We start from the raw sequence: 27,511 nt of genomic DNA, 5'->3' as shown, positions 1-27,511 counted from the left end.
GTACCTTGACAATCTAATCACGATGACCGGAGTAACAAGCGATATGAAGAACAGACAAAACAGAATTTAAAGCAAACGTGTGCAAGATACAGATACAGATAAAGATGACAGTAAAAGGACCAACAACCAGAGAGGTACATTACTCACATACACCGTACGTACTAGCCTTGCAAGAGCAGAGAGAATTACAGGGAAGACGGCAGCCACGAGGGAAGAAACAGATCAGGAAGACACACACTTAGTAAGGATACAGAGCATTTTATACCAACTAAACTACAAAGTTGGAACTAACAGAGTTAGCAACCAGGATGCAACAGAGAATAAACACTGACAAAAACTGTGACTACATTTTAGGTTGAAAACTGCAACAACTTCAAATAATATATCAGAGACCACGGTCTATTTTTGCTGCAATTACAAAGTCAGCAATAAACACACAGTAAAGAAAGCCTAAGATCACTGGAAACGAAAACAAACCATTTTAAGTAACTCACGGGGTAAGAGGAAATCATAAGGGAGATTGTGAATTAGCGGGTGACAATGAAAATAACTGCAAATAGATGAGAAGTCATTTCCCTGCTCCACCCTAACTCACAGGCTGGGTGTGGGCGGCTGTGGAGAGCTCCTATTAGGGCCGGGTCGGTACCGGTTTTTCCAGACCATGCCCGGCTAGTTTTCAACCAAACTCTGGGATGTCCAGACAGACCACCAAAAGTTCAGTTAAATCAGATCCTGCCAGGCTTAATCTCAGTTGTGAGCATGCAGGTGGGGTTGTGCCCACCTGGGAGTTCTACGTGGCTTTATGTTTGGAGCGGACTGGGGCACTTGCATTAAGTTCTCTGTCTGACGTTTATTTGTGGTCTAAAAATCACATTATTGCTCAAGATAAAAACCAAGTCCAGCAATTACTTTGGGCAAATGCCTCACCGTTTACCACTTCAGGCCTAGGGACTGGGGAAGGAACCCCAACTCTGAACACCTTTAGCTGCTACAATATTCCTGAGGGTGAACCAGGCACCCATGGCCGGTGTGGTCCACAAACAAGCAACCAGAGAGACTCAATGCACCACCAGAGCTTTAAAAACGTTAACAATTTATTAGTCTTATTTTCCAGTAAAATAGTTACATGATGTCCAAAGAACGGAATGAAAGAGATGTAGCTGGCTGCCTTTAATTCCACATTAAACATTTAAAGTCTAAAAACCTCAGGGATGATCAGGCTGAGTAGAGATGTGATTCTTCAAGGCAAGTACTGCTTTACTATCGTCATTAATCCAGTCAGTAACATGCCCGATAACCTGCAATGGTAAACAGAATGCTTGCTGAGCTGAAGACGGTTCGGTGAGCCCTCGTCAGTCAATCCAAGAAGAATATGTTATTGAACTGCGTCGCACAAAGCTTCTTGACCTCTTCTGCAAAAAGAACAGAAAATGGTGAGTAAGGTATAGAAAGTCTCACTTAAAAGGTTATTTAATATGTACCAGTACCTTAAATTCCCTAGAGTAAAGTTGGTCATAAATAAAGGTCTGCATTAATTTTGACCTTAAATCTCAGAAGCCTTGATAAGAAATGTGAAGTCGAGAGAGAAAAAAAGGCCTGACGCACAGGAGATTTTAACGCTATGTAACGTTGCTTCTTTGGGCCTGAGATAGCTCAAACCCAAAGTGTTTAAGACCCCGCGGGTCGGGGGGTGAGGAGCACAACTTCTAAAGTCTTGGGGAACCTGATACAGAAACTCTAGCTGCAACCCTGAGCGGTGGGTCGGGAGGTCCAACAGCGGCGTCGTTATCTGGACTTTACTCAATTCCCGTTTTAAACGAGGCACGTAGGGGCTTCCCTGGTGGCGCAGTGGTCGCGAGTCCGCCTGCCAATGCAGGGCACACGGGTTCGAGCCCCGGTCCGGGAGGATCCCACATGCCGCAGAGCAGCTAAGCCCGTGCGCCGCAACTACTGAGCCTGCGCTCTAGAGCCCGCGAGCCACAACTACTGAAGCCCGCGCGCCTAGAGCCCGTGCTCCGCAACAAGAGAAGCCACCGCAATGAGAAGCCCGCGCATCGCAACAAAGAGTAGCCCCCGCACGCTGCAACTAGAGAAAGCCTGTGCGCAGCAACGAAGACCCAACGCAGCCAAAAAATAAATAAATAAATAAATAAATGAGGCATGTATTCCCTGAGGCTGTTTCTAGTGCATAGACTATTAATACAAGTACTGGTATCAAGAGAAAAATGTCATACACCCCAGAAGAAACCTCACACCTGACTGTCCTCACAGTTGACACTTGGGGTGCACTGCCCCACTGCCCCACTCCCGAAGAGGCCAAAGGATGATTCCTTTTAAGCAACGGGGCATCTGCTTAGAACCCCAACAGTCATGACCTGTTCCGTTCAGCGCATGCTCCTTAGTGCACTGACAAGACGGTTCTTAAATATCAGCGGCATTAAAATTCTGCTCAAACACCAAACACCTATTTACCATTTACTTCAATGAGATTTGCATTTTTTTGATTCAAAATAACATACAGCTCCCGCTGGTCAGACTTCTTCCCAACAACCCAATAATCACTCATTGCTTTCACGATGATTTCCTCATCTTCATCCACTCTGTAAGAAAAGAGTTTCAAAACGCAGTTGTTTATTTTATGGATATAGCTGGGTTGTGAAAAACATTCTACAACAAGAAACAGGGGACCTGAGCCCTGTGAACGGTTCAGGGAGCCCCCTGTGAGTGACCAGCCCCTTCTGGGCTTAATGGTGTCCAGGGAGGTGGTCAAGGCCTCTGAAGGGGCCTGGGGTCACTCGGTTTTTGAAGAGGATTCCTTTAGTGTCTCTTATTAGGAAGTGGACGCCTAACTGGAGAGGTGGTTAGAATTACCTTGTAAAATCACTGTTGATGTCACCCAGAATCTTCATTAAATCCGGATGAACAGACGTAAGTGACACACTGGGTGTTTTCCTCATGTGAATTGTACTTTTTTCTGCTAAATTCATGTGGTTGAAGTAGATAAACTTAAACTGGGGCTCTTTTTCGGACCTGTGAAAACATGTTACGGAACAACAATTACCCAAATGTGCAACTACCCTGTAAAAACTCTACCTGTGGAATGGCTGAGGTGCTATTTTCAATGGCTGGCCCTTCAAATCAAGAACCTCAGTTAAGACGTAACATTCAGCAGTAACTTATCTGACATCCGTGAGGTATTCAAAATGACTGAATTCCCCAGCGAGCTCAAGTATGTACTTTGAAAACCGCAAATATTTTAACCATTATGCGATGATTTTTTTTTTTTTTTAAGTACAGTGTTTTATAAATGGCAGCCACTCAGTTATTTGTTCACTTAAAAAACAAAACACAAAGTAAGTCAATGCAGGTCACTTACCTTCCAGTGAAGGGGCCGGCGAACTATGTCTCTGGGACCAAACCAGGCCCTGTTTTTCTCAATAAAGTTTTACTGGGTCACCCACACGCCTATGTATTGTCTACAGCTGCTCTCACGCTTAAAGGATAGTTGAGTACTTGGGACACACACAGCCCACAAAGCGTAAAGTGCTTACTGTTCGATCCTTTGCAGAAGAAGGCTGCTGACCCCCGCACATCTCATCCGTCCCACAGCTGCAGGTATGTAAACCGCCACAGGACGGAAGCTTAGCACCGTGAGTAACAAAGCTTTCGTCGTCCTACTCAGAGATCATTCGAACGCGTGTGAACCTCCTCTGAAGGATTTAACTGGGATTTACGCTCTCACTCTCCTGGGTGACTGGGCAGTGCTACTTCGCTGTCTCCTGGGTCGGAGTCTGAGGCCCCTCGGGGAGCCACCCTGGCAGCTGGGCCACTCGGCTCTCAGGGGTCTCCCCTCCCTCACCTCTCACTGTGCCTTAAATTCACAATCGGGGGTCTGTGTGAGGGCCTGGGCAGCCCTGCCACTGGGGACCAGAAGCCACCTCTGCTTAGTACAGGGGGAGCAGCCACGCGCCGGGGGGCTGAGGGCGCCAGAAATCCGACCTCCGGGGAAGTGGGCTACTACTGTAACACTCTACCTCTAGGCAGAGAAAGAATGTGGACGATTTAGTTCCCAGGAAAATGAAAACAGCATCCTTATAAAACCAGAATTTGTTTTTAGTAGGCCCCTAAATCTAAGAAAACCAAGTATTACTACAAGAAAAATTGTCTGGAGAGATGAAAATTTTAAAAGAAGATTGGAAAGAGTTGTAAATTTAGTTGTTTGGACAGACTAACTTCTATGACCTTTGATCCGGCTTAAAGTTCTGGTTATTTGTCTAACACTCTGTGTGGCGTTCCTCTTTCTCTCATTTATAACATGTACAACACCCTTCTAAGAAGATCGGAATTCTTCCTTTTGTAACCCCACGTGGACATTCACATGAGAGACGTTATTTAGGTAGTTAGGACAGGGCAAATGTGGCCTCTTTCCACTCCACTCACCATGAAGGATGATGTAAAAAGGAAAATAGAAAAAAACCAGTTACTTGCAATGTACTGTTAATGAAAGTCAACAAGATCTGCTCACATTAAAAATAGGGGGGCTTCCCTGGTGGCGCAGTGGTTAAGAATCCGCCTGCCAATGCAGGGGACATGGGTTCCAGCCCTGGTCCGGGAAGATCCCGCATGCCTCGGAGCAGCTAAGCTCGTGCGCCACAACTACTGAGCCTGCGCTCTAGAGCCCGTGAGCCACAGCTACTGAAGACCGCGCGCCTACAGCCCGTGCTCTGCAACAAGAGAAGCAACTGCAATGAGAAGCCAGCGCACAGCAACGAAGAGTAGCCCCCGCTTGCCACAGCTAGAGAAAGCCCGGGCGCAGCAACAAAGAACCAACGCAGCCAAAAAAATTAATTAATTAAAAAAATAAAAAATAAGAAAAGATAACAAGATCTGCTCACATTAAAAATAGCAGGGCTTCCCTAGTGGCACAGTGGTTAAGAATCCGCCTGCCAATGCAGGCGACACGGGTTCGAGCCCTGGTCTGGGAAGATCCCACATGCTGCAGAGCAACTAAGCCCGTGCGCCACAGCTGCTGAGCCTGCACCCAGAGCCCGTGAGCCACAACTACTGAGCCCACGTGCTGCAACTACTGAAGCCCACGCGCCTAGAGCCCATGCTCCGCAACAAGAGAAGCCACTGTGATGAGAAGCCCGCGCACCGCAACGAAGACCCCATGCAGCCAAAAATAAAATAAATTTATATTAAAAAAGAGGTCACAGGGGTATCTCCCATGAGTAAAGAGCATCAATTTTACTGAGATGCCAGAGACTTAAATGTTTAAGGACCAGTTATGTGAAAACATTTCCAAACTTCCAAAGCCTACCTGGAAAGGTTACTGTGAGCTGTGAGCCAGGGGAGGAAATGACCAGATGTTCAGTGCACACCTAACTGCTCGCAGAGTTTCGCCTGTGGACTTGGGCAGCTGGCTGGGAGCAGGGACCAGCTGTGGTTTTCATTTGTTCTGGGCTGTGTTCCAGAGAGCTGAAGGTTCCCAGATAGATGATTTCTAGATGAATATGGCTACTGGCCATTCCTCACTTATCAGACCAAACTTAAGGCAAAGAAGACTTCCTCTACCCCGCTCCACCACTAAACACCACTGACCACAGCCGGGGCCAATTCTTCCCATCTCGCTTTCCTCCTGCTCCTCCCCGTGTCCAGTCCTGGGTCTGATCATAACCAACCCTTACTGTTAATGGTTACACTTCTCACTTGTGGTACGAAGCCCAGCGCAGTCAGCCTCCTAGGCAACTGGGTTACTTTACACGTTTATTCAAGAAGACTGATAAAAAAGATTAAAAGAAAATTGCTCACAGGAAAGAGGTTCCTTTTCTAATAACTTCCTACATCCTCTTCCTCCTTCCTGCCTTTTCAAATTTAATATTAGAATTGGCTAGTGAATAGGGGTGTGTGAAAGAAACAAAAACTAAAGTCTCAGATTCAGAAAACTATCGATTGGGGGGAAAATTTTAAGGGGGAAAATTTTAAGTTACAGCCCTCCTGCAAGCCCTTAAAAATTCTAGGTGAATTAGAGATTTAACACAGAAAATAAAGCCAGGAATGTACCAGAGATAAAAATGGGACATTTTTACAATATTGCGGTGGAAGGCCCCAAGTGTGCCACTAAAGACAAATCCAAAGGCAATGATTAACCAGACTGACTAAATCTAAAGGAGAGAGGATGCAACATGACTAAAGGGTATTACTGATGTAAAAGAAAAAAGACAAAGCGCTTCAGTGGAAAGAGCCAGAGGACGGGGACAATTTGGGGAGGAGACAGCCACGCCCACAGACAGACGAGGAGATACCCAACCTCAGCGTCACTGTGAACGTGCGAGGGCGCGGGAGAACAGGAGCTGGCGGCACTGGCGGGAGGGGAAGAGGGCTCTACCCTTGGGGGAGCCGGGAGCCGAGCCACCCGGCAAATGTGCATTTCCTTTGCCCCAGAGCTCAATCCTAGGGATTTCTCTTGAGGAGATAATTAGGTGCTTAAGTACCAGACTGTTCAATACAGAACTGTTTGAAATACTAATAGCCATAACCAGCCCTAACCATTAAGTGGGAGAACGATTAAGCAAATAGAACACACCTTTCCTATTAAATACTATGAAGCCATTAAAGAGAATGAGGAAGGTCTGTATTTACTGGTTTAAACTGATGCTCATACCATATATTTATTTAAAGCTACAGATTTACAGCATGATATATGTTCAAAAGTCCATGTGTAGAAAATACCATGTGTGTATGTCACTGTGTTTATATGGGTGTACAAGTCCAGAAAGACAGAAGCCAAATAAGATTTCCAGTATTTCTATTTTGGAATTGTTTAAAAATTAAGGACATAAATTACTCTCAAAATAAAAATAGTAGCATTTTAAGTTCTGGAGAAGAAAAACACTGAGGTGGGCCACAAACTAATCACCAAACAAACTTGCTTCACACCGTGTTCCCTAAAGGCTGAGCCCAACTCCATAAGGAACGCTAAGAGCTGCAGTTTGTAAGTCTGGAGTCAACGCTAAACACTGGTGCACAGCCCTGTGGGCACTTTCTAGCGGGGGCTGCAGCCGAGACAACAGAGGCCCCGGAGCTGGCCTCTGGGACCAGGACGGCGGGCTAACGTAGCCCCCTCTGCCCCCCAACAATGCCCCTGACGTGCTGTTGGCTGGGGTCTTTCCTCCCTCAGGGCGGCCTCTAATTTCTCTGGGATATGACTTAGGGAGGTCCCAGGACGGGCACGTAAGATGGCTTGCCTTGCATCAGAAGGATTTCTGGAAGAAAACGACATTATCTTTTGTACTCAAAAGCTTTCATCTGTAGTCAGTTGATGGCTACGGTTCGGCAATCGAAGCTCCTTAGTTCAGGTCACGGTTTCAAAGACAAGAACAACTGCGTTCCCAGGATTCCTGTTACTGGGCACACCCCTAAATTGTGTGGCACTTATTTTACCATCACGTTTGCCAGGACCCTATCCTCCAGGGGCTAATGGTACTGTTCAGTGATTCTCCTAACAGTCAAGAAATTGTCCTTTCGACAGGAATTGACAGATTTGTGCCCAAACATACATGGCAAAATGCCAATGGAAGAATCTAAGTGGGGGTATATGTGTATCCACTGTACAGTTTTTTCAACCTTCCTATGTTTGAAAATCTTCATAAAATATCGGAGAGAAAACTGCTGTCTAATGATAGGATAATTAATATCCAAGGCCATCTCCTCTCTTCTGTACAATCCCAAAGAGGGTTAACCTGATTTGTAAAATAAAAGGTACTAGACAGCAAGTTTACCTTTGGATATTTGTCAGTGAGTTACTCGATATTCATCATCTCTGCCGAAAGCACAGGCAGAGCAGTTAAAATGTCCAGTCATCTCCCAAGGGTTTGGGGATGTAGGTAACTATACTTGATCATTCTCCACTCATAACCTGCATGATCCAACACAGATTTAAGGCACATGCTTCCTTCAAAATTGAAAATCTGGCAGGTTCACGGTCAAAAAATTAGATTAAACAGCACTATCAAGATGTAAGTTGGTCAGGCACTTTCATTCCTTGGCTGTATCTTTCCTAAAACTACGTAAGCTGTCAGCAGTAAAAATCCACTTGCAGATACCAAACCCACCCGTGCTTTCACCTGGAGCCCACGTGGGACCTCTCTGTGGGCTGCTGCTGCTTATGTAAGACCACATACATACGACATACGATCACTGCAAGCACAAGATTATATATGGATTCACAGCATTTTAGTAACTTCTCAAACACACGGGAAGCCCATATAAAGAAGCCTTTTGTTCCTTAAAGTCCTGTCCATCTACGCACTTTACAGTCATTCGGCTGTGCAGAGAAAAGAGTAGAAAGAGGTTCAGTGACTCTTCAGGGTGTTTTGAGAACCAAGGTGAGTTTAGCCTCGAGTCTCCTGATACTCAGCCTAGAGCCTTTCAAGACGCCAGACTCAGCGCCGACGCCTGCTGGCTTACGTCACGGGTCACCTCACCAGGAACATTTCTGCACGAGAGGCCAAGTGCCTTCCGTCTGCGCAAAGCAAAACCCTGCTGACTACCTCTGCCAGGGTGGATGTCACAGCCTGGGCGGGTCGTGTGGGGTGTGAGGTGAACTCACAAGGCCAAGACCACAGGCAGAGCTAGCACGCCTAACCCCGCACGTTCATTACCGCTGCTGAGGAGGCCCGAGGGGCTGCAGTAAGAGGAGACCCAGCCCCGGCCGTCATCGTGGGGCAGAAAAACTGAGGAGCAGCTCCCCAGGGAGCTTTGCGGACAGGACCAAACGACACATCCGTTCTCTGGATTCAGACATTACACGAACCCTAACACCGTCCACGCTCTCAGCAAAAACCGCCCTTATCCTTCCAGAGCCGGTTAAGGGCCTGACAGCAAACACAAAGCAGAGTACGAACCCAGACGCCCTCTTGTTGATGTGAAGCTGCTCACAGACGTCGGACGCCAGCACTGTCAGCTGGGGGCCCACGATGCTGTCCAGTCTCCGGCAAAAGTCCAACGTAGGCTGGAGAGACGCTAACATGCAATTCAAGAGACACCGGTGAGTGTGAGGACGCCGTGCGAAAAAGGTCAGTTTTCACTCTACCGTCTTAACAGCGTTCAAATGAAAACTGTACTGATCTGGGAAATAATGAAAGGATCAGATCCGCCCCACCCCCACCCCCCCCGCCCAAACAGAAGAGAAAGAGAGGAGCCAGAATCAGTCGTATTTAAGATGAGAAAGAGGCAAAGAACTATCTCACTGTGAATGTTGACTGAAGCACTCCCTGCGGGGTAGTCAACTGACTGCCTACCCCCAGTAGAACTAGGAAGGTCAAATATTTATTTAACAAACACTACACAGCACTCACAGGCCAGGCACTGTTGGCGCTTTACAAATATCCCCTCATCTAATCCTAAAGCCCCCTCTGAGATGGGTACCCCCACAGTCGCTTCATGGGCAGGAAGGCACAGAAGGGTGCCCAGGTCCTACTGCTGAGAAGCGGGAAAGCTGGGACTTTGACAATATTAGAAATAGCTGGTGAAGATGGCAGAGGCCCCAGATGGAGGCTTAATACAGCTCCCTGTCGCTACAACAACTTGTTTATCATTTAGGAACAGACCGCAGCACAGTGTAAAGAGAAAAGGCTTAGCTAATCAGGAGAAATCAGATACAGGTGTGTACCTACCATCGATCATAAAGCACACAGCTGCACTCATGGCCTGCGGGGGGAGGGCAGAAAAGAAAGCAAAGATTAGATAATGGTACAAAAGAGAAGAAGACTTAAATAATCAAATGCAGTGGCCTTGTTTAAATCTTTATTTAAACATATCAACCTTATAAAGACTTTTTTAGTCAACTGGAGAAATCTGGATAGGGTGTGGATAATAGACGGTATGAAGGAAGTTACTGACGTTGTTTTGGTGCAGCGTGATAATGGCAGGGTGGTGAGGTTAAAGCCGAGGTCCTTATTAGTTACAGACACAAAATGAACTATTTATAAGAGAAATGAGGAGATGATTTAAAATGCTCTAACAAAAAAACAGAACATGGGGCTTCCCTGGTGGTGCAGTGGTTAAGAATCCACCTGGCAATGCAGGGGACACGGGTTCCAGCCCTGGTCCGGGAAGATCCCACATGTCGCAGAGCAACTAAGCCCGTGCGCCACAACTACTGAGCCTGTGCTCTACAGCCCAGGAGCCACAACTACTGAGCCCATGTTCCACAACTACCGCCCTGGCACCTAGAGCCCGAGCTCCACAACAAATGAAGCCACCACAATGAGAAGCCCGCTCATCGCAGTGAAGAGTAGCCCCCGCGCGCCGCAACTAGAGAAAGCCGGCGCGCAGCAATGAAGACCCAACGCAGCCAAAAATAAATAAATAAATAAATAAATAAAATTTATTATAAAAACCCCAAACACCAGAACATGTAGAGAAGAGAGATGAAAACATTAGCATATTATTAATTAAGCTGTGATAGGTACCTGGGTATTCATTATTCTAATCTATTTTTGTGAATGTTTGATAATCTACATTAACACAAGTTAAAAAAACCAGCAAATTAATGTCACCTCGTCTCACTTTTTATTATAGCAAATACTGCAGTTATGACGTGAGTAAATAACAGGAACCTACAGCAAGCCAGATCATAAATAAATAGCCCCCAATATTTAAATTTATCAAAGCAATGTATAGTGTTAGAAACAAGGTCAAACAGAACATATAGGCTTATGACGAAAATGCAAAAGACTTCCTTCTCTGAGGCCTGTTCCCCCGGCAACCACTGTTAACGTTCTAGATAATATGGTTAACACCACTGTCGCCTTTGGCCGTCATGATGGATGAGGCCCCTCTCCAGCTGCTCCCCCCACCCCCAGAGCTTACAGCCCCTCTAGTTCCTCCACTGGATGGTCACCTTACAGTCTCAAATGGCTCACTTCTCAGCCACCAGTCACAGGCACAAGCTCCTGAACTGCCACTTCTGAATGAATGAGGATATTAACATTGCCCCTGTCCCTGTACCTCTCCCCACTTCTGCCTCTCAACCTCTATCAGCTGTTGACTTTATTTTTTTTTTTGCGGTACGCGGGCCTCTCACTGTTGGGGCCTCTCCCATTGCGGAGCACAGGCTCCGGACGCGCAGGCTCAGCGGCCACGGCTCACGGGCCCAGCCGCTCCGCGGCATGTGGGATCTTCCCGGACCGGGGCACGAACCGGTGTCCCCTGCATCGGCAGGTAGACTCTCAACCACTGCACCACCAGGGAAGCCCTGTTAACTTTATTTTTAAGTGGCCAAAGTTAATAACATTTATGCTATTTTGTAACCGAATCATAATTATTATTTGCCCATAAACAGGCTGCAAACTGGGTGACTTACAGGCCAGTTCCATCCAATATAGGTGTTTCTTTGTGTTTAAAGGAATTTTGACTTAGATGCCAACTGGTTTTCTACCAAAATTCCAATTCCAGCCTCTCCTAAAGCATCAAGAAATCTGGGACCACTGGCTCTTCACTCTGGTCACTACCTGGCAGACCTGTGCAACGGCTGGTCTCCTTGGGACATGAACTCTGTGTGTCACAGGGTACTGAAGCCTGATCCAGCTTGCTTCCCTTATGTCTGCCTCTGGCATTTGCACAACTGATCTCTCACGGGTTGATTTTTTTTTAAGTGCCTTTTAAAGTCTCTATTTTAAAAGTTGAAGAATTTCAAATATATTAAAAATGTACACAGAATGGTATACGTGAACCCCATTGACCATCGCTTTCTCAATAACTGTCAACTCATGGACAATCCTGCCCCATCCACCTCCCCGATCCACATATTAATGCTCCCTCCCAGTGAAACACCATCAATGGAGAAAAATATAAAAAGCAATCACTTAAATTTCCAGAGGGAAATTGTCCTAACAGCAGACAGCAAATGGAGGAATGGTTATAAAAGACAATCTACTACATCTTAGTATTACAGTCTCTCAGCTTTATAGCTGTAAACACATGTATTAAAAAGAAGAAAGATCTCAAATCAATAATGTAAACTTCCATCTTAAGACCTTGGAAAAAAGAGGAACAAACTAAACCCAAAGCAAGAAGAAGGAAGGAAATAACAATGATTAGAGCAGAAATATAGAGAACAGAAAAACAGAAGAGGAAAAAATGAAATCAAAAGATGATGCTCTGGGCTTCCCTGGTGGCGCAGTGGTTAAGAGTCCGCCTGCTGATGCAGGGGACGTGGGTTTGTGCCCCGGTCCGGGAGGATCCCACATGCCGCGGAGCGGCTGGGCCCGCGAGCCACGGCCGCTGCGCCTGCGCGTGCAGAGCCTGTGCTCCACGGCCGGAGGGGCCGCGGCAGTGAGAGGCCCGCGTACTGCAAAAAAAAAAAAGATGATGCTCTGAAAAGATCAACAAAACTGAAAAATCTTTAGCTAACCTGTCTAGACCAAGGAAAAAAGAGAGAAGATTCAAATTACTAAAATCAGGAATGAAAGGGACATCATTACTGACTTCAAAGGAAAAGAAAGATTATAAGGCTATATTATGAAAAATTGTACACCAACTTGAATAACTTAAAATGGACAAATCCCTAGAAAGATACAAACCACTGAAACTAACTCAAAGAGAAATAGAAAATCAGAAAAGACCTATAATAAGCAAAGAGACTAATTAACAATTTAAACACTACCCACAAAGAAAAGCCCAGATGTAGGTGGCTTCACTGTGACCAAACATTTGAAGAAGAATTCACACCAATCCTTCACAAAGTCTTATAAAAAACAGGGTGTTAGGGGGCTTCTCTGGCGGCATAGTGGTTGAGAATCTGCCTGCCAATGCAGAGGACACGGGTTCGAGCCCTGGTCTGGGAGGATCCCACATGCCGCAGAGCAACTAGGCCCGTGAGACGCAACTACTGAGCCTGTGCGTCTGGAGCCTGTGCTCCGCCACGAGAGGCCCGCGCACCGCGATGAAGAGTGGCCCCCGCTGGCCGCAACTAGAGAGAGCCCTCGCACAGAAACGGAGACCCAACACAGCCAAAACTAAGTTAATTAGCTAATTAATTAAAAAAAAAAAAAACCTGATTAGACCCTTTGTAAGTTTATTAAAAACAAAACAAAACAAAAAAGGGTGTTAACCCTGATGCCAAAACCACACAAAGACTTCAAAAGGACCCCTGAACCAGCAGTTGGTGTGAGAAGTGAAGGTGATCTTGGGCACCCTTGAACTTTGCTACCATAAGCCATTGAAATGTACACTTTAAATGGATGAATACACGCTGTGTGAATTATATCTCAGTAAAGCTGTTTTAAAAAAAGACACAGGGACTTCCCTGACAGCGCAGTGGTTAAGAATCCGCCTGCCAATGCAGGGGACACGGGTTCCAGCCCTGGTCTGGGAAGGTCCCACATGCCACAGAGCAACTAAGCCCGTGCGCCACAACTACTGAGCCTGCGCTCTAGAGCCCATGAGCCACAACTAGTGAAGCCCGCGAGCCTAGAGCCCGTGCTTCGCAACAAGAGAAGCCACCGCAGTGAGAAGCCCTTGAACTGCGACGAGGAGTAGCCCCTGCTCACCACAACTAGAGAAAGCCCGTGTGCAGCAATGAAGAACCAGTGCAGCCAAAAAGAAAGAAAGAAAGAAATTTTTTTTTAAAAAAAGACCGAACTCTTAAATGTAACTGAAATGCCATCATCACACCTAAAATTACCTCTACGGTTGACTCTAAAAATGAAAATGCAATATACAACACAGCAAGCCAGGTTCATGTTTCCTTCATAAAGGGATCAAAGTCATTACACCTGAGTCACTCAAAGGAGAATGAGTTTCGCTTGACATAAACATGGACATTTCCCCTCCAATTACTGCTCTAAATTATGCCTCATTTTAGTTTGGCTCATTTTCAGACCACACCTTTTTGTATACTTTCCCTACAATTCCCTCCTTCCTCACCACTCCTTCACATCACACATTGAATCAAATCTCTGTTTTTTTAACTGTTTTTTAAAATTTTATTTTCTGGCCATGCCCTGCAGCATGCGGGACTCTAGCTCCCCAACCAGGGACCGAACCCGTGTCCCCTGCATTGGAAGCACGCATCTTAACCACTGGGCTGCCAGGGAAGTCCCTGAGTCAAAGCTCTTAGTCATACGGCCTTACAAATGAAGCCTCTTTTCATTACGGAGCCCCTGCCCCTAATACAGAGAGCCAGCCCCCCACCCCTCTGGTCCACTGTGGAAGCACCTCAGGTGAGAAGTCCCTCAGCAGAGCTGAGGAGTGCTGTCATCTCAGGCCTTCCTTTCACTGTTCTCATGGGTAAGGTCCACTGTTCTGGATTCCAAGGTGTTTTGTTTCTCGGTTTCCTGACTTATTCTGTTGAGATACAACCTCATGCAACATCCTAACAATGGATGCACGGGGAGCCTTTTGAGACTTTTCATGTTTAATCTCTCTCTGTTCTATCTCAGCCAGCATCCACAGTTTGGCTCGGCAACCATCCTACCCCAAAAATCATTGCCTCTCAGAACTCTACAAGTCTTTCTTCCGTTGTCACCTGACATTTAGTGCTGGTAAGGAAACTGCTAATCTCAGCTTTATCTTTTATAGGTGACCTGGTTTTCCTTCTGGAAGCCTTGAGGATCTTCTCTACGCTCCTGAAACTGCCCGCTATTGTGTGCAGGCCTGGGTCACTTCCATTTACCGCGCTAGACACTCAGCAGGCCTTTCAACCTGGACAGCGTGTTCCTCTTCAGCTGCACGTGTCTCTCCATGAGAGGCCACTCTACTGACTGCACCTCCTCCCCTTTGCTAATTAGATGTTGGAATTCCTCTCTCTCATCCTTCTGCTCATGTTTTATCGCTGGTCATCTTAGCTTACATTCGGGGACAGGCCAACATCTTTAACACTTCTAATAAATTTCTGAAGTCAACAACTACGTTTTCAGAGGGAGGGGAGATGAGGGGTTATTGCTTGGGGGGTTGGGAATTTCTACACGGGGTGAAGAAAGGTTTCGGAAACAGTGCTGAGGGTTGTACAACATACTGAATGTACGCTGGATGGTGCACTGAAAAATGGTTAAAACGGCAAATTTTATGTTATACATATTACCATAATAAAACATTTTAAAATTATATCTTTAATTAACCTAAGTTTAACATAACCCCGAATCTCTGTCGTCCTATTTCATTTTTATAGATACAATTTCTAGTCTTCGTGGATGTTAATTTTTTTTTTTTTTTTGGCGGTATGCGGGCCTCTCACTGCTGTGGTCTCTCCCGTTGCGGAGCACAGGCTCCGGACGTGCAGGCTCAGCGGCCATGGCCCACGGGCCCAGCTGCTCTGCGACATGTGGGATCCTCCCAGACCGGGGCACGAACCCGCGTCCCCTGCATCAGCAGGCGGACTCTCAACCACTGCACCACCAGGGAAGCCCTCGTGGATGTTAATTTTTAAAAGTTCTCTTCTGATCCCAGAATCATTCTTGCATCTCTCAGCACCCACAGTTTTGGTTTTTACAGTCGCACGTCCGGATGAGGGAACGGAAAGGCTGACGGGGTGAAGAGGCCTGGCCTGGAGCTGAGGGCAGCAGGTGCTGACATCCATGTCAGCCGCTTCAGCTTTCCCCAGATCATTACTTCCTTTCAGAAGCTCCTCAGTTTGCATCCAGGGTAGACGCTCAGCGTCTGTGTTGAGCACGGGGAACAGGTGGCTGACCGGCTTACAGCCACCACTTCACTCGCTCCCCTTCTTTCCAAGCTCACTGCCCACTCCTGACTCCTTGGGTCACCGCCGGCCCCCAAGCCGGGGCTGCTCAGGCCCCCTGGGGCGGCGGGAGGGCTCCTGCCTCAGTGCACCCTGTCCTCCACTCACATTCCAGGCTGCAGCTTCCTCACTCTCCTCTGCCAAACACACCTGGCCATCTTCCCGGAAGTTACAGGATCCCCCTCATCCCGATTTCACCTCCTTCCTGTGCGCTTACGGCATCACCTCTAAGCCTTTATGAACTAAAATGTAACTGCACTCTCAGGCGGGAAAGAAGAAAAACAACACAGGCTCAGCCTTCTTTCTTGAACCAAAAACTGCTTTAAAAAAACCCAACCTGGGACTTCCATGGTGGCGCAGTGGTTAAGAATCCACCTGCTTGGGGCTTCCCTGGTGGCGCAGTGGTTGAGAGCCCGCCTGCCAATGCAGGGGACACGGGTTCATGCCCCGGCCCGGGAAGATCCCACATGTCGCGGACTGACTGGGCCCGTGAGCCACGGCCGCTGAGCCTGCGCGTCCGGAGCCTGTGCTCTGCAAAGGGAGAGGCCACCCAGTGAGAGGCCCGTGTACTGGGGGGGGGGGGGGGGGGGGGGAAATAGGTCCGGGAAGATCCCACATGCCGTGGAATAACTAGGCCCGTGCGCCACAACTACTGAGCCTGCGCTCTAGAGCTCGTGAGCCACAACTACTGAGCCCGTGTGCCACAACTACTGAAGCCTGCGCCCATGCTCCACAATGAGAAGCCACCGCAATGAGAAGCTCACGCACCGCAACGCAGAGTAGCCCCCACTCGCCACAACTGGAGAAAGCTAGCGCGCAGCAACAAAGACCCAACACAACCAAAAATAAGTAAATAAATAAATTTATAAAAAAAAAAACCCAACCTAACATAAATATACATCCTTACAAGATAACATCCTGACAGAAACTCAGACTATCCTTATGGAATTAGCAAGTCCACAGCTTTAAAATCAGAGCGAAGGCAGAATCCACTGGAGTGTGGGCAGGCATCGAACAACAGGCAACACCGGCCTTGACGGCCTCTGATCTGTCCACGTGCAGGATTTGAAACATTTGAGTCACAGCCTCAGACAGTGACTCTTGATAATCACGGAACTACTGTTTAATGGGGACTGAAAGTAACCCTCTTACTCCAGAAAGCACCCATTTTGAGTTTTACAATAATCAGAACTTGTGACACCTGTTCCAAGAAACGCATGAGGTCTGTGCACCGACTAGTGTACCCGTGCAAGAAAGATTTACTTTAGTATCAATCTGTAACCCTGGAGAGAAAAACCACTGTTACCTTATAAACAATTAAATGCAGAGCTTCATATGTGTCATCCGTATTTACAAAAATTTTGGGGAATCTGCATTTTGCTTCTGGATCATTAAGATTCAAGGGTCCAGTGAGAAATCTGAAAAGGAAGCACAGAGATGACTTGATTCAATTAGGCAGATTACAAACAGGAATATATACACAGTGCATTCCTATAAGGGTGTTAATATACAGCCTTTTTGGGAAGCTAGACATTACTTAGAAAACACCAGATCAGAATATAAAAAAGTAATTGTCTTAATTCATTGGAAACAAAAGAATTTCCTTTGTTGATTATTGTCAATAAAGCAGCACAAAGGTAATTCAGCGGTCATGATTTTATCTTTACCAAAAAAGATAATAAAATCCAATACTGTCTATCAAAGGACAGAAGTCCTACCTTCCATAGTGTTGAAGATTTCTGGGCATTTCTGCCCTTATTGGAGAATCCCTTCCCGCCAACTGCAAACAAATTTAATGTTGACAAGTGACTTATTAGATTTCCTATATTCAAAGCTTTGAAGAACAGCATTTATATTTACTAGTTGACTCCATGCCATTTTTCTATATCAATTTTCCATATTCCTCCCCACCAAAAAAAGAGGGGGGATTACAGAAAGAACTCACTGGTTTTAAACAGAACTATCATAACTTCACTATGCCCTAAATTCCACATACTGATTTAGTACCTCTTACAGCAATAACTGAAATCTCCCATGTGGTTAATACGTGCTAGGTGATGACATAAATTACATAATTTCATCTCCTATCACCCCTATGGGGAATGCCGTCTTCCTATTTTCTAGAAATGGAAACAAGTTTGGAGAAGTTCACCAACATGCCCAGCCCCTGAGTGGAGGAGCCAGGCATCAAACCCAAGCCTGTGTGACCTGAAACTCCCTGCCTTCAGCCATGACATGGTGCCTCCTCACAGATCTGTATTTGTAACCCATTCCTGGTTTCTTCTGCTGAAGATACACTACTTCAATGTACATAGGAAATGAAAAAAAAAATCCAAATCTAATAGTCACATTAGCTAAAACTTATTCTTCTAAAACTTTTTGATGTTCTTCTCGTCTATATAAAATTCTAGCATGTAACTGAAAATGAAAGATTGAAAAACAGTAAATCCAATAGTGAAAATGCACAGCTCTCACACATGCAGCCTGTAATGAGAGAAGTCTTCACACATCCATGTCCTTACTGCCACTTTGTACATTCCTATTTTATAAGCCCGGCTCTTTAGACATATAATAAAGCACCAACAGAGTGTTCTGCTGTTACAATAGCACTGTCCACCATGGGAAAGCCTCCTGAAGGATCCTTCTGAGGGTGTGGTTGGAAGCAGGTGCTTTAGCATCAGGCAGACCCCGACATCAAGTCCTGGCTCTGTCGCTTACTAGCTGGGTGACACGGGGCTAAATCACGTAACCCCCAAGTCTGGGTCTCCTATCTGTAAGATGCAGATAAGGTACCCGGCTTTCAGGACAGCTGTCAGGATGTCATGAGATAATGCAAGTGTGCTGGGCACTTACACCGTGTCTGGCGTATGCTACACGCTCCAGAAACGTTAGCCACTGTATTCAAACTACCCAGAAAGGAGCAAAGTGCAGGACCAGGTCCTTCTCAAAACCTTGAGATTTCTTATCAAAGACACTTTTTTCCTGTTGTTTCAAGTCATGGCCTTAAAAAAACAGAGCGAGGGAGAGGGTGCGTGTATGCGCTCCTGGGTCAAAATGATGATGTTATGGTTTACGAACACTTTTCACTTCCAACCCAATAAAGCTAAAAGATACTTTGCGGAAAACACTGCAGTATTATTTACAGTTCTCTGCAGAAAACTGAGAAATTAAGTGTCAGAATGGAAAAGCCAGGCGGGAAGTATAAAATCAACTCAAAATCAGATCTCATGTTTGTACGTGAAAAGACCACAGAATTAACCACTGTTTTGTCCAAGATCCCTGGCATTTTCAGAGTTCCCAGAACCCGACCTAAAAATCCAGTTTTTCCTCTACTCAATGAATTGCTCCCCTTAAAAACATAGCTTTGCAACTGCATCTGAACCTAACAAAATGAAGAAAAGCTGACATACGTGGTTTTCCGTGCTAAGTGACGCACGCTAAATATATACAGTTGGCCTTCCGGATCTGAGGTTTCCACATCTGCAGCTTCCACATTTGTGGATTCAACCAACCGCAGGTTGAAAAATATTTGGGGCAAAAATTTCTTTTGAAAGTTCCAGAAAGCAAAACTTGAATTTTCCGCACAATGGCAACTATTTACATAGCATTTGCATTGTATTAGGGTGGTTTTTTTCAATTTTATTAGGTATTATAATAACCCAGAGACGGTTCAAAGTGTAAGGGAGGATGTGCGTAGGTTACATGCAAATACTATGCCATTTTATATAAGCGACTTGAGCATCTGTGTGTGGATTTGGGTATCTGGGGAGTCCTGGGAGCAATCCCCCATGGATACCAACGGACAGCTACATGACTACACAGCACCCTGATAATGCAAAATAGAGATCAGAATTGCCCCACCCACCAAGTTACTCCACCCCCAAATCTGTGTGAGTATGTGTGTGTGTGTGTATGTATATATGTCTGTCTATATATCTATTTATCTAGACATCAGTACCCCATCATACCTCAGGTTCGATATGCCTTGGAAATAGAGATGTGGTGAGGTATTTGTATAAAATTCTCATGTCATCTTGTTCTAATCCACTCCTGAAACATCAGAAAAGCACTGTGTTAAAAGTCTGGAATTGGTCTTCTGTCTTTCCATTGTTCTGTGATAAAAGTTCATCTCTTTTTTTTTTTTTTTTAACATGATACCAAAAAGCCCTTTCCTTGATGGAAAGTTCAAGAATGGAATGAATTAAACTCGAGTCCAACACTAGAACTCCACCCTGACCTGCTAAAGGCTACTACTACACAGTCCTGCATTTTATATGCCATTTGCAGTAAAAAGCCACAGCAGATCTGATTAGCCTACCACGTGGGATTATCCAGGGAGCTTTAGCAGCTGCCACACTCCCCTTCAGGTAGCAGGTTTCTGTCCGCTTTCTGGGTTTCACAGTAAGGCCATTTTCTTTCACCCGGCATCCTCAACATACTGCTATGCTGTAGACGGGGAACTCAAAACGCTACGTCTCAGAAATGTATTTGGATTTTAATTCTCTCAACTCAGTGTAGGCAAAAGGTGGGAAGAGAAAGAAACAAACTTTTGGGCAAACCATCCAACCTGAAACCAGGCAGGAGTAAGTGGCACCGGGAAAAGTACTGAGAAACTAACGGTGCTGCTGGACTCCACCTGAAACCGGCTTTTCAGATAAGGATACACACAGACAATGAGTCTGAATCTGGCGTTTTTGTTCTATTCAAGATAACTGAAAAAATCCTTGAGGAAGTCTAACTTGGTATCAACCAAGCCTCTGCACCACATTCCAGGGGCTCTGTCTTCTTTCCCAGTGGGATCGCAGGTTACGTGGGGAGTCCGGCCTGGCTCGGCACAGGAACGCTGCCTGCTTCCCTGGACTCCTCCCGTTTGTCTGATCTCCTCCTCCTCCTACACCACCTCTCCTCTCCCATTTTCAGAATGTCTGTCCACAGCTAAAACTCTAAAGAGGCCAAACACTCTGAAGCAGGTTTGAAGCTTCCTGCCAAGTAGAACGAAGTCTCGGGTCCAAAGGTGAGGCCAAAACAGAAACAGCTGAGACCTGTCAGCGCCTGGCCTGGGACAACACCAATTCTGAAAGTAACCTGCAGCTGACCGGGCAGACGGACCTTTCAAACCACACAGAAGGTCCCCCACTCTTTCCTTTTGCAGAAAGAACTGAGGGCAGGGGCAAGAAAGAGAAAGACATAAAACAGGCTCTGGATGTTACTTTCCACTCAAGACATAAATCCTGGTGGAGAGAGCGTGCTAATGGTAAGCAGCAGACAGTATGTAAAGAATCACGCTCTGGGCAAGTTCCTCCAGAGCTGCGCTTCCAGAAACGGTAGCTACTGGGTACATCTGGCTACTGAACACCTGAAATGTGGCTGGTGGAAATGAGTGTAAAATACACACTGGACTTTTAGGATTGAGCACAAAAAGAATAGCTCGTTAATAATTTTTTATATTGGGCTTCCCTAGTGGCACAGTGGTTGAGAGTCCACCTGCCGATGCAGGAGACACAGGTTCGTGCCCCAGTCCGGGAGGATCCCACGTGCCGCGGAGCGGCTGGGCCCGTGAGCCGTGGCCGCTGAGCCTGCGCGTCCGGAGCCTGTGCTCCGCAACGGGAGACCAAACAAAAGAAACCCCCCAAAAACAAGAGTTCCTTTCTTAGCACAAGTAAACAAATAAAAGCAAACAAGACCCTGTACTGCCAGGGCCACGCGAGTCAGGGCTCTGTCAGTGGCTCCACATCAAACAGGAAAGAGCCCACTGGTGCTCAGAAGGACAGATGTTCTCAAAGTTTCTCAAGTAGTCATTTGATACGAACGATTTAAAAAAAGAAAAATTATTCTTCTGCTCAACTGATTCATTTGCGTGCATGAGATGCTACTACTTTCTCAAGACTGACTGTTCTTTCTGTTTTATATATGACTCTGTGCCTTGTTTTCACTTCAATGCTAAATGGACTTCACCTGTTCTGCTCTAAGACCTCCACACCTGCTCTGAGTGAAGCCTCAACTCCAGCGCTGTGAGCTACGCACAGCCACGGTCCGGGTTCTGTGCACTTCTCCAGACCCCGCCAACTCTGTTTCTGGTGGCGATGCCAAGTTATTCGAGAATCTCTTTCAGCAGGAGCATTACCGAGAATGAAGTGGGCATCATCCAACAGAACCCTTCACGGTATGATCAGTTCAGTCTATCATACAGACTATGTCACTGTCAAGTGTTCAATTTAAAATAATCTAGCCAAGATCAAAGAGTCTGGTCAACTTTGACTAACTTAAGAAATAGCTAAGGCATTTATTCATAAAAGCATTCACCCCTGAAAAAGGAAATCAATTCACTAAAAAGAAAGTTCTCTCAGAAAACAGGCCAAAAAATCTGGGCGAGATAGTCAACTGAGACCCTCCTCCCAACAGAGGAGGAGCCACTGCTAAATCCTTTCACAGCCGCTGCTAAAACCAAATCCACGAGTTCGAGGCAACACGGTCCAAACAGAACTCTAAGGTATTTCCTACCATCTGCTTTGAGCTCACCATCAACGTTCTTGGAGCACAACGTGCCAGAAGATACGAGCACAAAAACCGAATGCACTTGAGCAGCTGCCGGAGTGCTTCCAGCTGGCTGCTCCCCCATGAACCTCAGCGGCTCATCACAGGCAGACCACTCTCATCTGCGAAAAGATAGGCTGGCTCCCACTCAAGTCTTCAGGGACCTCTCCCCGTGGTCTCAGGCACGTTCACACAGCTCTTCCAGAGTTCCGTGTTTGGGAGTTGAAAGCTTTGCGTAACAGTTTATGTTTGCTTCTTTAGTATCAATGCTTTCATCAAAGACATTATGTATTTCTCCCTACTACAGGATGCAAACAGTTTAATGACAGTGGGTTACTTCCTGGTTTTATAGCACTTATAACTTGTTGGATATTTTTTAAAAATTAGCTTCCTTAAAAGGGAGTATGAAAATTATGGGCTTCCCTGGTGACACAGTGGTTAAGAATCCGCCTGCCAATGCAGGGGACACGGGTTCGAGCCCTGGTCCGGGAAGATCCCACATACTGCAGAGCAACTAAGCCCGTGCACCACAACTACCGAGCCTGCGCTCTAGAGCCCGTGAGCCACAACTACTGAGCCCGTGTGCCTAGAACCCATGCTCCGCAACAAGAGAAGCCATCGCAATGAGAAGCCCGCGCACTGAAATGAGCAGCCCCCACTCCACAATGAGTAGCCCCGCTCACCGCAACTAGAGAAAGCCTGCGCACAGCAACAAAGACCCAACGCAGCCAAATATAAATAAATTAATTAATCTTTTTAAAAAAAAGGATTCTTCAACCTAACATTTTCTCTATCTTCCATGGAACCAGTTTTAAACTCCCCTGCTTGGCAATTTTAAACAAAATTACCCTAATTTGGGTTTCAACAATCACTGCCTTATTTTAACAATATCTAAAAAGACGCATCCTACCCCTCCAGCCCCCACCAGCTAGTACTTCCAGTTTGACAACATGCTATCAACGGAGTCATTGCTATTTTATGATCCTCAAAGACTTTCTTCTTCTACACACCGAGCCGTAGGGTATACCTACCAGATGAGTTGATCGTTATAGAGAAAGGCAGTGTACTTGACTATACTCAAGCTTTCTTCCATTCTATTAATAAAGGACTGGATTTTCAAATAAGTCATTTTATCCAACGGGAAGAAGCTGATCCCGCCAAAAATGTCAAGTAGGTCGCATGACTGCAAATGCAACGTTTGCAAATACTATAGGAAAAAAATAAGGCACAAAAGTTACTAATAGTATATTGAAGATAGTACTCTGACAACTGAAAATAATTAGTCTTAATTTATGGTACAATTACATGCTAGCAAACAGCACACTGCCAAGACCAACACAGAGGTGAGTCACAGGGAGCTGGATTTGGAATCAGTACCAATTTCAAAAAATCAAGTTCAAACGTAAGTAGTATTCATTCAGCACTGTGCTCTCTCTCTTTGAAGTGTTTAAGTCTTCCTATCAGCGCTCCTCAGATTAGACTGACCTCCACCCATGATACCATGGGCCATCTTAGGCCAAAATCACGCTGGAAGGGCGTACAGTCAGTGTAGACGGACAGGAGAGAAATGAAGACTCAGAGGAAGAGGGGACAGTCAGAGTGAATAATTATGGTCATTAAAGTGAAGAAACAAGAAAGAAAAGTACCTCATAAAAAAAAAAAAGTACTTCATAAAAACAAAATAATTCAAAAATAGTGTAGGGAGAAAGATAAATTGAGAGTCATTTCTCTAAGATAAACTGGATTTGACCAGGGGAAGGTCAAATATGCAAAATTCACACTGAAGGAGAATGGCAACTGTGCAGACACATTCACATCAGCTGGGAAAGAAAAATCACACTCATCACCTCTAAGGGAAGAAAGCCTGTGTCACAGCCACAGACTTCACCTTGAGTCAATACAGATTACGCCTGTTTAGTGAACATAATCGATCTGTAAGAATGTGAGATTTTGCTAATTAACCGATCCACCAAACAGGAAGTTTGCTTTTGAGTAAGCCCACAGGGACAGACACAGGTGGGACAAGGATGAAGCCAAAAGACATCTCCAAGATGCTTTAAGGAGCTGTGTACAAATGTCAAGAAGCTCCGATTCAAGAGTGCAAATCTAATGAGTCTCCTCACTGGCCTGATCTTGTCACACTATGCCTGAGGCTCTCTGCCATTTCCAGCTTCTAGGTTTCTTTTGTATGTGAGAAACAAACCTGTCTGTGTCTAACAGTCTGTTTGGATAACTATCTAGATTACAAATAAAATTCAAAATACTTACCCGATGGAAGAATTTCTCTAATCTTTCTTTTAGGAGCTTGACACCTCCATCTTCCATGGCTCTAAGAAATGTACCATTAAAAAGCTAATGGTGTAAAAGATTAAAAAAAAAACCAACAGTCATTTTCTTATGTCCTTCAATTTCCCAATATAACAAGTTCTTCTTTTCCTTTTACATTAATTCTGCTAATTTCATCCCCCAGTTCCTTTTGAATATAGAAAATATTTACATGACAAAGCCTGAGTTATAAGTCACAAAATACCGAAACACTGTTAAGTGATACTGTAAATTTTATTAAATCACCTGTTTTGGGCATTTTTTTTTTTTTTTAAACCTGAACTCACACCTAAGTTTCAGTTTACATAAATAATATTGCCAGACTTCTTCAATCATGCAAACACCTGCACTATGTACTTTCCTCAAGAACATGGACTCTACTGTTCACTAATGCAGATATACTCCTAGCACAAGTCTGGGAAGAGAGAAGGCTCAGTACTGAGTAAGTGCACGCGTAAACCTCAATACTGTTTCAAAGGCCCCATTATTTCCTCCCCCTAAAATGGACACATAGTCACCTTGCAGTCATGTAAAGAGTTAAGAATTATTTTAAGTATCCCATGTAAATTGGGGTAACTGGCTGGACTCTCAATTCAGAAAGCATGTCACGCTTACCTTGTACATGCTGTAGCACTGTTGGAGCACCGAACTATAAACCTTGTCCTACAAACAACACAAAGACATGGCACAGATCTTAATTAGAGGGAAGGCAAAAAAAGTCTATTGCATAGCAAAGGTACCGTGACTCTTGGCAAAGCAATACAATGCTCCTAAACTTGGTCCTATAGTAGTTGTGTGTTGAAAATAAGAGGTATGGAAATTCAATTATGAACCAGCAAGCCCAATTTTTAGGAGGGCTTTAAACACAGATGATGAGAAGGCATTCGTAAGAGACAGTACATATACATTTCTATAAGATTGTGCTAATGGAAATGATAAGCATAAAATTTTGCTGTGTGTACCCTGAGAAACTTCTGCAGAAGTGACATAGCTTAAATCTGAAAAAATAAGTCGCTCAAGATACTAACAGATTTTTTTCTAAAAATATGAAATAAGAAATGACACATTACCAGCAATTCCTCCTCTTGGTATTCGACAACTGGTTTTCCGTCCTTACTTTGCTTTTCAATTATGGGATTCCTAACAACCTACAAAGTTTGATCAACTGAAATTACACAATGTATCAACTATATGTGTTTTAAATTTTCCCCTAAATTAAAAAACGTGGACATGTCCCAACCCAAAACTTCTTAAAAGAGCCCCAATAACAAATACACCAAACAGGAGTCTGATTTTTAAACTGCCACCAACCCTACTGTAACTCTCCTCTGATGCAATGACTAGAGGACTTTCCTGAATTCCTAACAGGAAAGATCACCCGTCACTTTATAATACAAATTCAAAAAGGTGTACTGTGCATGTAAATACCATGACCATCCAGAAATTTTCTTCTGGTTCATTGAAGAACTGTCTGTTCTTCTGTGTATGTAAAGATTTTGCAGGTTTTGATGGACTAAAGGTCCTAAAAAGTTTAAAAGAATGTTAGGGACAATTCTCCAGCCTAAGCCTTAAGAATTCACTGAACTCTGCAAAAGCACATGGAAAAGTATTACCTTGTAAACTGTACAATAGCTTCACATAATCCGACATTTCTAATTTTTTCATTCTTTTCTACTTCATTTGGATAGTAAAACAAAATTTTATTTTCCTCCTAAAGTATGAAGAAAAAGAATCACAACACTGTCATAAGCATTTTTTCCGTCTTAGCTGTTGAAAGCGCTACATTTACTGTCAACCTCTCATGCCATACACGGTAGCTGGCAAAACAAAACAAAGCACCCTTTTTTAGGAAAACAAAAATTATCTTCTCCTCACGGTGTAAACAACGCCCACCTGCCTGAAAAATAATTGTGATAATCGGTAAATCATATGCCATCTGAAATAGCATTAGACAGCTATTCTGAAAACTCAGTCTTTGGATTTCTTTCCTCATGCTAATTTATAATACACCAACGCTTGTTAAGAAATAAGCGTGTGTGCAGGTGCACAGACTTACACCTCCTCACAAATTAAACCCAGCAGGTTCACAGGCATTTGGACTGACAGCCTTTAAAAGGACCGTGATTTCCTGCCAACACAACCTACCGCCGGACATCCGTTGAGGAAATCACCGTCCCCACCTTAAAAAAGAACCATTTAAAAAACCCCACCCGCCCCCATCCGATCTAATTTATTAATTTGGAAAAATAAACCTTTCCGAAGATCCCCCAAGCCTGCATTTAAAGGACTACATTCTCCCACTCTCGTTCCACGCTTCTAGGCGGGGACTTCTAGCAACAAAGACGTAAACTCAACTTTAATCCCCCAGGATTGATGTAGAGAAGAGAGACTCCACCTGTGTGGAGTGATTAGCCTGACGCACCTTCACTCCATACACAGGCTTTGGTCCAGGACCTAGAACACACCCTGCCCGCGTTGTCTGGCCCCCGCCGTAGCCCCTGGCCCGGGCACACACCTGGCACAAAGCGGCCCGGTAAATGCCGCTCGACGAGGGCAGGGTGACAGGTGCTGCCCGGCTCCGGGAGGGCCGGGGCCGCCTCCCGGGCGCACCCTGCGGCTGCTCGGGCCCGACGCCGTACCGCCGCCCCACGCCCTCCTCGGCCGCTTACGGACGCCCGCGCGCGGCCCCGCTCCGCTTACCTCTCCCTCGCGCGGCCCGAAGCGCGGGTTGTAGATGAAGAAGCTCAGCAGCGCCGGCGGGAACTGCTTCTCCTGGGCCGCCCCAGCTCCTGCCCCGGCCGCCGCTGCCGCCATCCCGGCCCGGCCCCCCAGCCTCGGGAGCCTCCCTCTGCCCGCCCAAATACAGCTGCCGCGCGGAGACCGCACTTCCGCCTCGCTCGCCGTCGTCCC

General features: G+C 45.5%; 1 protein-coding gene across 5 annotated transcripts; it reads right to left on the bottom strand.

Moving 5' to 3' along the window:
• Window positions 1-1,076: 1,076 nt before the first annotated feature.
• On the bottom strand, window positions 1,077-27,511 carry CCZ1 (CCZ1 homolog, vacuolar protein trafficking and biogenesis associated). 5 transcript variants are annotated; one of them, XM_059036452.2, is made up of 15 exons: window positions 27,302-27,511; window positions 26,215-26,312; window positions 26,030-26,123; window positions 25,672-25,749; window positions 25,217-25,264; window positions 24,545-24,628; window positions 23,308-23,483; window positions 19,711-19,792; window positions 17,461-17,522; window positions 17,049-17,160; window positions 9,678-9,711; window positions 8,907-9,024; window positions 2,872-3,030; window positions 2,473-2,600; window positions 1,077-1,412 (listed from the first exon to the last, which is right to left on the bottom strand). In XM_059036452.2, the coding sequence occupies exons 1-15, from the start codon at window positions 27,413-27,415 to the stop codon at window positions 1,357-1,359; spliced, it is 1,443 nt and encodes a 480-aa protein (XP_058892435.1). In that variant the 5' UTR covers window positions 27,416-27,511; the 3' UTR covers window positions 1,077-1,356. The 5 variants fall into 5 exon arrangements, with proteins under 5 accessions (XP_058892435.1, XP_066868458.1, XP_066868459.1 ...); XM_067012357.1 differs by having other exon boundaries at window positions 2,520-2,600; XM_067012358.1 differs by lacking the exons at window positions 26,030-26,123; window positions 26,215-26,312.

The sequence above is a fragment of the Kogia breviceps genome, chromosome 14 (genome assembly GCF_026419965.1).
Source record: "Kogia breviceps isolate mKogBre1 chromosome 14, mKogBre1 haplotype 1, whole genome shotgun sequence".
Classification (NCBI taxonomy): domain Eukaryota; kingdom Metazoa; phylum Chordata; class Mammalia; order Artiodactyla; family Physeteridae; genus Kogia; species Kogia breviceps.
Note: the sequence above shows the minus strand (reverse complement) of the source record. Positions and strands in the feature narration are given on the sequence as shown.

Coding starts and splice junctions, on each gene's coding strand:
- CCZ1 (XM_059036452.2), bottom strand. CDS start 27,415: ATGGCGGCAGCGGCGGCCGGGGCAGGAGCTGGGGCGGCCCAGGAGAAG. Junction 26,313..27,301: donor TCGGGCCGCGCGAGGGAGAG/GTAAGCGGAGCG, acceptor TTCATACTTTAG/GAGGAAAATAAAATTTTGTT. Junction 1,413..2,472: donor AAATCTCATTGAAGTAAATG/GTAAATAGGTGT, acceptor TTCTTTTTGCAG/AAGAGGTCAAGAAGCTTTGT.